At 39.6% G+C, this 12635-nt stretch overlaps 2 protein-coding genes across 2 annotated transcripts in view; one reads left to right on the plus strand and one right to left on the minus strand.

Annotated features, from left to right (window-relative positions):
- The window catches only part of F13A1 (coagulation factor XIII A chain), a 127757-nt gene extending 125296 nt beyond the window's left edge, over window positions 1–2461 (minus strand). The window contains exon 1 of the mRNA XM_063298855.1: window positions 2375–2461. Coding sequence (XP_063154925.1) covers window positions 2375–2415 — 41 coding nt within the window. The 5' untranslated portion in view covers window positions 2416–2461. The remainder of the gene's footprint in view (window positions 1–2374) is intronic.
- The window catches only part of PPP1R3G (protein phosphatase 1 regulatory subunit 3G), a 1059979-nt gene that overhangs the window by 658932 nt on the left and 388412 nt on the right, over window positions 1–12635 (plus strand). The gene's annotated exons all lie outside the window — the stretch shown is intronic.

The raw sequence follows: 12635 nt of genomic DNA on the forward strand, positions 1-12635 counted from the left end.
CCAACATGGGAATACAATGATCAGCTCTGAATCAGTATGCCTCTTGAGTTTCTGATAATGGAGTAAAAAAAGTCTCCTCACACCTCATTCCAAATAAATAGGAAATAAACATACATTGCAGTTGCTCCCCCACCCCATGTTTTTCAGTTAAAGTTTTAGGATATATTTGCCTAGTAATTTTGAAAAAAAAAAATCAGATTTTTATGATGGAAAACCTATGCAAGGGAAGGTTAATTGTTAAAAAAAAAAGTAAACAAAAGCACTGAAATCCTCCAAACTCTCAGCTGCCTGGCCACCATTTTATAGTTGAATCAAAAACCACTGTGAATTATTAAGGCAAAAAGCTAGCACATCAGCAGGTTTGAAAGAAAGCCATGCTTCTTCCAGTAACTCTGACATGGTTGCATGTTGCAATATAGCCCTGGGGAAGATATATTTTAAACCATGCATATAAGAAGATGTAGGAATAGAATGCTGAACTTTTTCTGGGTGGAGGGGAGAGAATAATGGCTGCCTCAAGCCTAGTAGCCAGAAGATGGGATGAGGCAAGAATTCCTGCCAATGGTAAAATTGATAGTCCGCAAGTTCTGCAGAGCAGCAGCAATACCAAGGAAAATACAGATTCCAAAAACAGAGGAGTTGAGATCATTAGGTCTGGAGTCAAACCTAAAATAGTGCAAAGCACTGGCGTGAAAAGGTGCTCCAACCTTTTTGTTAGTTCTGTTGACCCTGGTTTGAAATTTAGCACTGAGCACCTTTAGAAAGAACTCTTCACAGCCCCTCTACAATGGCGCCAATGTTCCTTTTCCCCCAATGAGGGGGTGAGTCTTTAAACCTCATTTCTTATGTTTTTCTTTGCTTTAAAAAGTGCTATACAAACATTTTACTTTAAAACTCTATTATACAAACTAGATAAGAAGTTTAAAATAGTATTTAAAGTATAGCTCTTCCTGCAGTAGGCACAGGAACTCTTTCCATTGTGGTTATGCTGTAGCTGCAGTTACTGTCTCCCCCTCCCCCCAGATTCTGGATAAAAAGCGGGTGAGAGGGTGGGAAGCTAACAGGAACACTGAAATGAAAGTGGATGTGTTGTAAAAACGGAGTGAATAATGTACAGATATTCTAAAGAAAAGAGGAAGCATAGAAACAATGGTAAAATTGATAATCCACAAGTTCTGCAGAGCATAGAAAGTTCTGTGAGTTCACACAGTTTACTAGGCCAAAATGTGATTGCTTACCATACTCAATTATAAACTAGCCAAATACTCAATTATACACTAGCCAAATATAAGCCAAGGTTGTCAGAGGTGACAGAGGTCTAGCCACTCTTTAAAAATTACCTGTAATTCCAATTATTTGAGCACTATGAGGTGCACAAATCCAGATGACCACTAGATAGCAGCAGAGAGATACAGGAAATGTTAGCTCACTGGATCAAGAAACCCAACAATTCTTGCAACAGTGCCTCATCCTGAAAGCCTCTGGCCTTCCAGACACATTTCAGTAATAAGCGTGGTATTTCAGAGGCACCTCTTCAGGCAATCTCTTTGCACCTACGAGCCTTTTTGATCACTATGGCAAAGAGCACAAGATAGAGGAAAGGGTCTTCACAGGCTGTCACTGTGCCTGTCTCTCATGTGGTCTGTTGTTGGTCAAATGAGTCTCTGAGCAAGGGAACTTCCTGTCTCTCTCTCCAAGAAGTAGTTTAGATAAAAGTGAGGCTTTCCTATCCTATGTATTTCTTAATATACTTACCTTTTAATTTCAAATATAATGAATGTCTGCAGGGTGAGCTAAGTCTATACTCTGCATTTAAAACAACTAATTATGGACATTTTTTAAATCATTCTATTAACTACTCAGTATTCTTTTAGTACTCTGCATATGCTCAGGAGCGCTTCCTCTAACAGGGGCTGCTGCTGAATGCAAATCTCCAACACGTGCTGTTCAGAAAAGCCAGGTGATGTCTTTATCAGCCTGTATTCTGTATAGTTGCAACCATTCTAGATACGCTGCAGAAAAATAGCATACTGGGAAGAACAGTTTTCAGAATTCAAGCCATTAGAACAGAGCTCAAAACAGCCTGTGTGTGTCTTAGCAAGACGGAAGTGCGCCATCTTTACAGAAACAAAATGCAAAGCCACGTGCTGCTTGAAAAATAAATGCACCCTAGAGTCAGGGAATTCAGAATTATGGTCCCCCAAACAACTATTACTTGAACCTCCGGCAGCATACTGAGGCTTTTTGTTTCCTATTGTAACATTATGGCTCAGCACATGGATGAATTATGAAACCGGTGAGAGCTAGCACCGTGCATCCTTTGGTTTGACTTTTTAACACAGATAGTTTACTGTGGATATTTGCACATGCTCACCTTTCAGGCCTGAGAAAGGAGGATGTGGATGTGCAAAGCATCTTTCTTCCAGATTAGGCGGTAGAGTTACACAGGATTCTTCCTGATGGCCTCCTTTCACCTCTCACTGAGCTTATCAATGGGAGAAACAGCTCCCAGTTGTACTCCTTGGGGTGGGGAGGGCCAAGTGTGGGCCTCAGCCACCTTTCAAGTTGAGGGACAGGTCAGTGTAAAAGTACTTGTTTGCTGATTGGCCTCCAGCCCTGTAGCTTTTATTTATTGTTGGCAATGATTAGCTCAATTTCAGTACAGCAGTTGCAGAGAGTGGTAGCAGAATCAGTGTCACTTGGTGTAGGAGACTCTTAGTAAGGCTATTTAAGGGGAGCAAAAAATTCAGCTTAAAATGGGGGGGGGATGGAGCTGCTTTGTTTATCTTATTGGCCCTTGGGATTAAGTGGACCTCAAATCACCTCAGCACCTAATCTGGAGCCTTTTTAAACTGTTAGCTTTTTTTCTACCCCCTCCTACTATAGAGCTATAATGGAAGGTGGATTCCACCTATTATATTGAGTTGTGGTTTGTTTAGGTCTGGCTGGTTGAACAAACCACATTATGGCTTAGAATGATGTGTGAATCCAGTCAACGGATACTTCTGCACTGCCAGCGTTTTCACTCCCCAAACTTTAGAGTAGCATTTCTCAACCTTGGCAACTTTAAATGTGTGGACTTCAACTCCCAATATTCCCCAGCCACCATGGGAGTTCTAGGAGTTGAAGTCCAGACATCTTACATTTGCCAAGGTTGAGAAACACTGCTTTAGGGGGGCATCGTTGCCTTTTCCTCTCCCAACTTGAACTGAGCAGTGACAGTGCTGCAGCAGGCTGAATTCCTTCTCTTCTTCTCCATATAAGAGGGAAAGAAATGAAAGGAAGAGTAAAACCACAAAGACATATGTTGAAGACCAAACAGGAGAGAGCTGGTCTGTTTTTATCCTTGCTCGTTCACTGAGTGTATCCTTGAAAGTAATTAGGCTTGCATGCCCCTTCAAAGAACTACAGGAGGGAAGCGAAGGCACAGGATCTTTTTTAAAAAAAAAACTAGGTTCAAACTATTCTAAAGCTAAACTGGAAAGAAATCACTTCAACTCTGTTGACCCTGAGAACACGGAGATCTGGACTGCTTTCAAATGGGCACAGAAAACACCAGTTAAAATTTTTCCCAACCTTCTGCTTTGTGTAGCATTTTGTTTTAGGAAGGGTTCTGGAGAGCACAGAAACTTGTACACAATTTTTGAGTAGGCCTGGTAAAATATTGATTTAACGCAAATGTTGGGATTGTTCTATTCACTAACACAGGTGTCTTTGTGCATTGTATAACCTTCATAAGGGGAAACAATTGTTCATTTCTAACCTTTAAACTACTAACCCAAACTTCAAGGGAGTGGGACTAAGTACCCAAAGTAGGCCTAAATAAAGGAATATTCAAAGGGAAAAACATAAGGAGTAAAATAAGCCACCGGAAGCTGAATATATAGTATTATTATTTTCATTGATAAAGTTCCTATTTCAGGCTAAATAGTTTTAAAAAATGGTAAAATGTCTTTTATTAGATTATTTCACATTTCTAAGATCTAAAGACAGTATTTTAGGTGTCTGAAGCGTATTAAAACACATTAAACAAATTCTCCCTATATTCTGTTTTATAAGTTGAATCTGCATGTTTTTACCTGCAGTTAAGCACTGAATAAGTAATTTTTACTGAGTTTGGTGGAATCTGGCATGGAAATCGTTGGAGCTTCTCTCCTCAGCCTGATGATTCCCCAGATGTTTGTGGATACATTTTCTGGAATTCTCAGCCCCGACAGATCAGCCTACTGGTTTTTGCATGTATAGTCAAGATACCTAGTTACATATATGTTACACATGTGTCCTGATACTGCAAATCAGCATGTGAGCAACTTTTTACACACAGGTGTTTTCCTTTCAGAAAAATCATATTAATTTGTGGGTGGGGCAAGGTAATGCGCCTGACAACAGAAGCCAGGGCAGGAATTACATTATTTGCAAGTTAATGCATGAAAGGTGTTATTGTCAGGGCCAGCCCAAGAACAGTGTCAAGTCAGTATTATCCAAACTCCAGTTCTTTATTGCTTTCACCATATAGACAGAATCTAGCCAGACTAAAACTACCCTAACTGACCTAAAGGTAAATAACCTGGGAGACTCTAGAGAGGAGCTACCTTGAACCTCTTAACTTTCCCAGCAACAGTCTCTGGACCGTGAATCCTCTTAGCTGCCTGGAATGCATTCCTTCCTAGGAATCAGCAGTAGTGCTGAAATCCACCACAGTTATATTGAGATTCTACCCAACTTAATACAGGTAGTCCTTGACTTATGATCATTCATTTAATGATCATTTGAAGTTACAACAATGCTGGAAAAAGTGACTTATGACCAGTCTTCGCAGTTACAACCATTGCTGCGTCCCCACGATCACATGATCAAAATTCAGGCACTTGGCAACCAGCATGTATTTACAAAGGTTGCAGCATCCTGGGGTCACGTGACTGTCACTTGCAACCTTCCCAGGGGTCTTCCAACAAGCAAAGTCAATGGGGGAAGCCAGATTCGCTTAATGACTGCATGGTTCACTTAACAACCATGGTGATTCACTTAATGACTGCAACAAAAAGGTAAATTTGGGTGTGACTCACTTAATGACCACACTGCTTAGTGACAGAAATCTTGGTCCCAATTGTGGTCGTAAGTCAAGGACCACCTGTAAGAGGAAACATAGATGCTTTCTGCAGCATTAAACTAGAAAATGTGCTGGAGGAGATTTGCAAGAGCTCCCAGCCTTCCATGCATAAAATCCCACCTCTGTGGAAACATTAAAGATTCCAGATTATTGCTTTGCCTTCACCTCTGCCAGGAATTATTTCTCCCTAAGCCTGTAAAAAATGCTGAGAATTAAATTGCTCATCTCTGGAATGCACAAAAGTAGCAGCTCATGCCAGGCATTAGGAAAGCCTAGAAAAGTTACAGCCCAGCTCTCTGTAAAAGTCAGCCAGCTATACACAACCATTCCATTAATATATGCAGCCTATTGGTCAAAACCAAAAGATCAAATATTCCTAACAAATACCAGGAGAAAAGATCTGCTTGCCAGAGATACCAGCATCTTATCTGGTCAGATTCCTTGCTTTGTTTTGTGAACTACTCAAGAGATTTCCTTCTTCCTCACAATCTAGCTGGTTTTCATTCCAAAGTCTCCTTTCGCCTTCTCTTTCTACCTCCCACAACTACTTAGGCAGAAGATGCATTCATTCTGTAAATTCCTGAGCAGCCAAATGTTTTGTCCAGAGCTCCAGGGAGTTGTCTGGTGGTGTGGAAAAAGCAGATCCAAATAACAGCACTTCGCTGATTTATTTTTTTGGAGACGGTGCACCCCAGCCTACCAAACTACAGTATAAGATAGGAATTGGCAACATGGCATCTGCAGAAGGTGCTAGGGCTGTGGGCAATGGCCCTGGGACCAAAAAAGTTTGTAAACAGCTACTATAAGTTTATTGTCCCCTGTATATGTGTGCATATATATACAGGTCTGTAAGAAATATTTACCTGTTCATATTTTTTACATATTTCTGCTAATGAATGTGATGTTAGCCCTTCGAGGTAGTCCAGACAAGAAGCACGACAAAGAATACTAGCTTTATTGTAAGGTTACACTAACAGAATCTTGCAAGTCTGAAAGTACTCCTCCTGTCCCTCACTTTTACTCTCCCAAAAAGTATGGAGGGTCCCTTCTGAGTCTCTTTTTCCACCCCTCTTCTTTCAGACTCGAATTTTGTTTATCAGACTGTTGTCCAGACCGTGGCTCTTCTTCCTGTCTCCCAAGGTTATTCCCCATACCATTACATGCTATTAGTTAGAACATGTTTTATTGATATATAAAAGAGTCTGAGTAAGCAAATAACATCAAAGTTTGCACTTATTTCACTGACTTCATAAACAAAGTTATTTAAATGCAATATGCCAGTAAGAAAAAGTAATTGCCCCCCCCCTTCAGTCAGTTCAATTAAAGGAATAGCTAGGGCCAATTATGTGAGTATTTTATTAAATAATTGGGGTTGATTTGGGCCAGCTTTCTCCTATATAACTCTCACAAATCTTGATTCCCTCAGAGCTAGAGTTACCAGATATCTGAACAGACAAAGAAGGAAACAGACAATTGGAACAGAGGACAAATGAGGGGAAATGGAGAACACATTAACTGTTTAACTTCCTTGGCATCTGCGATTAAAATTACAGCAAATGTACTTAGGCCTAAATTTATGTATATGAATGGCTTTTTCCAGCATCAGAAAGACTGGTTTTTCAATTGCAATATTTTTCGAAAAAATCTTTATTTTCAAGAACATATGCTAGCGATAATATAGAATCAACAATGTACTTTCCAAATTTCACCGCAGAAATGTATGATGAGTCATGTGATCTACAGACTACAGTGATCATAAATTTAAAGGGGGTGGATTAAAGCCATTTGATGGAATCAGGAAATAAATAATGTAAATCTTGGCTGTTGAGTCTGTCAGTGGACAAGGGAAAGAACGAAGCAGACAATTTACAAGGTCACAATACATGAAGGTTTGAATGACTACTGTTGTGAAAACAGTCCAAAGCCGCCCCCCCCCCCTGCACAAGAGACTCAAAAAGCCAGACGATATTTGATTCTAAAACTACTCCAGTCAGACAGAGGACATGAGGACAAAAAGGAGGACATATCCTCCTTTTGCCAGACGCCTGGTAACCCTACTCACAGTGAAGTTCTTCCCACACATATTCTAGAGGCACATCATACCCTGCTCAAAATGAGCACATTGTACTAGAAAACCATTAAATGGTAGTAAGTAGAAGCAGATGGCCATAGAACCCTGCTCAAAAGAAATGTCTGAAGACCTCTGTAAAAAAGTAATTGATGCCTTTCTGTCTGGGAAAGGTTGCAAAACAATCTGCAACCAGAGACTCTGTCATGAAATGTAGGAGATCTGGGTAATAGTGAATCTTCAAGAGTGGCTATCCTGTCAATATCATTCCAAGAGTGCAGCATAAGTTCATTAGGAAAGTCACAAAGAACACCACTAGCTAAAGTCAGTATTCACAAACATCAGAAAAGTACTGGGTAAAAATGAATTCATGGGGAGGTAGCAAAGCAGAAGCTTTGATGCTTGTCAAAAAGCACTGGGTGACCTACCAAGCTTCTGGACTGATATTGCACAGGCAGATAAATCAAAAGTATAATTTTTCAGGCTGTATGGGTATCATTGTGTCTGGTGGGAACCAAATACTGCATCCTACAGTAAGAGCCTCACACCAATGGTCAAGTCTGGAGGTACTCATTTGTTGATGCTTTGGTGCCTCAGGATCTGGATGACTTGCTATCACTGAAGGAAGTATGAATTCTGCTTTTTTATCAGAAAATTCTGTTGGAAATTATCAGACTTCCTGTCCATCAGTTGAAGCTGGTGTGCAGGTGAGCCATGCAGGAAGACAATGAAGTCAAGCATATAAGCAAATTTACAAGAGAATAGATGAGGAAGGGGGGGGGAATGAATGTTTTGTTGAAGTCCAGACAAAAACCCCATGGAAATGTTGAGGCAGGACCTAAAATGAGCACATAGTACTAGAAAACCCTTAAATGGTAATGAGTAGAAGCAGATCGCCATAGCAAAATGGCCCAGAAATCCTAAACGGAGATGTAAGAGGCTGACTGCCAATTACAGAAAGTATTTGATTGCAGTTACTGCAGCTAAAGGCGGTGTAGTCACTGAGTCTAGTGTGTGATTACCTTTTTCCCACTGGTACGTCACATGTTGGATTATTTTGTTTGTGAAACAACTGAAACATACCAAACTCTGGTCATTTTATTTGGTAACTGAGACTCCCTTTGTATATTGCAAGGACCCGCCTGAAGCTCTGGTAACTTTTAATAGCAAAGATATTTAAACATCCAGAAGATTCAAAAGGGGTAAATGCTTCTTCACAGAACTATACAAACTTCATTTGATTACTGTGTAGCTTTTCCAGCCACCAACCTTATTGATCAAAGTGTAACTGAAAAGGAGAGTTGACAGTAAACGGTTTTCCATTAAAAAAAAAAAAAAGTGGCTGCCTCAGCAGCTTCAAGCAGTCTCACCCTGCTGCTCAGAATTTCAGAGAATATGTACACTGAATAATTATTCTGTGTTTGCATGTGTGTATTTATCTTTTTATAGCGATCTATCAGTGTGGATGATGCTGTACTGAGTACAAAGGTAAGTCCAGCTCTATCATTAGACAAAATGATACTAGAGAGATGAATGGGCTATAAAATTAAGTCCTCCAAACCAAGTAGAGTTAAAGAGAAAATCTGGAAATAAATGCATGCAACAATCTTTGAAACATTTTGAACCACTGTCCATAAAGGTTTTCCACGTTCATTAAACTGAAGTAGCAACTTTTGAAAGCTTTTTTTAAAAAGAATTATTAGCAGGACCATACACATTATAAAAGCAAGTGGAGTTATTAGGTGAAGAAGTATACCTAATACTTCTACAGAAGTATTACAAGTATTACATTCTGTAATACTAATACAGAAAAGAATGGGGGAGACTTTCCCTCAATGATAAGTGAGTTGGTACAAAATTATGTGAGGGAATGAAGTTATGACTAAATAAGGGAATGAGCGAAAGCATAAATGGAGAAAGGGCACAAAAGTAAGTACTGTGTTGCAAACAGAAATCAAATCTGCTAAACCCAGGCATCTCCCTGACTTTTTGAATCTAGATTAAAATCCACTTGAAATAGATTTGAAAGTAGTCAAAACAGTCTGGATCAAGGCACTATGACAACAGATATTTTTATATGTTTACAAGTCTGTAAAGCTCCCAGAGAACCACCAATCGATCAATACACTGCCAACAGCAGAGTACAAAGACCTATCAGCCAATCAGTGCTCATTGTTGGTCAGTAACTGAGTACCTCGTCCCCTCTCCTTCATGTCTAAATAGGCATCGCCTCCCCTCCTTCACGAACGTTAAAGAGAATAATTCTTTTCCAGTGTTTTTGTGTTTGCCATTGTAGCAAACATTTGAGCCTTCAAGGCTTCTAATGCTGCATTTTTGTTCCTTTACCAAACCATGCCCACATGTTGCTTGGCTGGTGGAAGTTGGGATGAGCCAAGAATCCCTTCCCATGTAAGCACAGATGATGCTTTGAGCACAAGTTAGTGATACATTACTATTTCTGAAGTGGCGTTCATGGCTTGGAAGCAGCATTTTCCCATCTACAGGCACAACACTGCTGGCACAATGACATGTCTGCTTGCAATTGCAGGTCCCTGATTACTATGCCATGTGATCAACTGAGGATTTATCTCACACAGTTGTGGCAATTGCCTTTTTCTGGAAGGCCTCCATTTATAATATAAAAAAGAACCAGCATTTTCCCCATTCCTCTTTCCACAGCTCCAGAAATCTTCACCCATTTCCATCCTCTATCAAGAGAGATCACTCAGGCAAGCTTAGTTCCCTCCCTGCCTGATCTAAATGCTCCATGGCTGGCATGCATGACCTATAAAATACCCACCTGGGGTTTGATGGCTCCTGTTTACATGTTTGAACATACTTTTTCCTTCCCTTCCAGCAAATTTCCATTCAACCATACCTCTCCTATCTGCCTTTTCAAGGTTCCTTCTGTGAGATGAGGACCAATAAAACCTTTTGGGTCACTTTCTCCAACTCTCCAACTTCTTCCGCAAGTTGGCAAGATCTCAGCTTTATTTCCACTCTCCAGAGTTCATTCATCATGCCATTACGAGAAGAGAATGCTAGATAAATCTCACTTCTCTCTAGTTATAAAGAGGTTGTGTTATGTAGAATAGACCTAGATCTTAGGGCAGGGAGGAAACTTTCTGTGAGGGAGACAGATGTGTAAGCACACTTTCCCACTTTGGGAAAAACATGCCCATGGAGGGCATAGAAGCTGGTAGAAAACTCTCTTGAAGCCAAATGGGACAATACAATCATTCTAAATTGCACATAAGGGGTTGTATCTCTCCAAACAAAGAGTTTAGTGGAGGTCCCAGGGATACAGAATCTCTCTTTCTCCAGACTCTCCAACTTTCCTTTAGGGTTCTCTCAAAGGACCACGAATCTCCACAAAACTGGAATAGCAAGTTCCTGCCTGTAAATAAAATGAAAAATAACTATACACAAATGGCTCTCCCTTGTATTCTATTAATCATGTTAAGAAATGACACATTCTTAGCACCACATGTTGATCCCCTTATAAGACACTGTCATCCACTTTAAGAATCTTTTGAATAGTACTACATATTTGGTTCCAGAATTTCTTAGCTTTTCCACAAGTCCACCATAAACTATAGAAAGTTCCTTCCCCCTGTGAGCATTTCCAGCAGACATTTGATACCCCATTATACATGTTAGACAGCTTATCAGGAGTTAAATACCAACGGTACATCATTTTATAAAAATTCTCTTTCAAATTATAGTTCAAAGTTTATATATGATAACAGCAGCAAGACTCTTATATGCTCAAAGATGGAAGGATGCACAAATTCCCTCAATGGAGGACTGAATGATTAAGTTGATGGCATTGGCGCAAATGGCTAAGCTGACAGCATTGATAAGAGAAAACACTGAAACTAGATTCGTTTCCATCTGGAAGCCACTGTTGGACTATTTGCTTGTAACGCAAAAGAATGAAGTCATGATTTTAGGTTTTGATGATTGAATGGTTTGATTTTAGAGATGCAATGTTACTAAATGTTTAATTAATAGTAAGATATTAACTTTTAAGTACTGTTATACCTGTACTGGAAAAGGTCAGAAGCCACTGGTCTGATATGCTTTTTTGCTTATTCCTGCACCGTTTTAGCCTTTCCTGTTTCTTTTTTTAGATTTGTATTCTGTCAGTCTTATATTCTGCATTATGTGTCTTAATTATATCTTGAACAATTAATAAGAAAAAAAGAAAAAAAGAAAAAAAGACACTGTCATCCAAGGAGGTCTGACTTAAGTTGCTCATAGTGTTTTGATAGAGACCATAAAACTCATAATAAAATACCACTTCTGCCCAATGATGCCATATCATTTTCATCACATATAAACAGGCAATTTGGAACTAATTCAGCATTTTATTTCTGACTCTAAAGAAACATCAGAGGAATAATGAAAAAACAAGTGTGCACTCTGATATACATTTTTAAAAGAATTAATGTGGTGTAATGGTTAAGGTGTTTGACTAAGAGTGGGGAGCCCCTGGGTGACCTGGGACATGTACTAGCTCTCCTTCAGCCCAGTCTACCCTACAGGATTGTTTTTGTGGGGGAAAAACAGGAGGAGGAAACACTATGTACACCTATACAAAAAGCAGAATAAAGATCAAATAATATAAAAATAAATACATAAAACAGCACATAGTAAGTATTAAAAATGCACTATAATGTCATCCATGGCAAACTTTTTATTATCTATTATCCTGCTCCAAATATGAAGCAATCCCCGCAAATGCAGTAACACAGGGTCATTTTCCAAAGGTTTCCTGTGTTGCTGACAAATTTATTGGCGCCATAAAAAAGGGCACTTTTTGAAACCCCAGAGTTGTCTTGGAAGTAATGATGTCAAAAACGTTTGTTTTCATTCCAAAGACCAAGCCACATTCATTGTCTTCTTGAGAAGCTGAATCACGCTGGAATCAGGCAGCTGCCTGCTTGCCAAGAATCGTGCAGAAATGTTCACTGAGCTTCAGACCAAACATAAGTGGCAAATCTGCATTTTTAAATTTATAATTTTTCACTTATAAAGCAGAGGATAAAAAGTGTGTTGATGGGATTAGCTCAGATACCTCTTGGCCATTTAAGCAGCCTGCTCCATTCCATTTAATGTGGGGATGTGCGGGGGGGGGGGGTAGCAGACCCTCATTTACAGCTGCAGCTCTGCATGACATCTATGACATTTATTGAAGATCTCAGCTATATGAAAGAGGAAGCATATCTAGAAACAGTAATCCTGCTGCTTCATTTCTCCACCAACAAATTGAAAAGCACACTGTTACTTGTTTGAATTTGCTCTCTTTCAGAAGAGATGTGGAGTCAGAGAAATTTGGTACATATCCAGATCAGTCTTTTGAGCAAAACTAAATGGACATTGGTAACTAAATGGATATTACTGTCTTGGTAGCAGTGTAGAGGTGGGTTGCCATTGCCATCTTTCATAACTATT

Source organism: Candoia aspera, chromosome 3, assembly GCF_035149785.1.
Source record: "Candoia aspera isolate rCanAsp1 chromosome 3, rCanAsp1.hap2, whole genome shotgun sequence".
Classification (NCBI taxonomy): Eukaryota; Metazoa; Chordata; class Lepidosauria; order Squamata; family Boidae; genus Candoia; species Candoia aspera.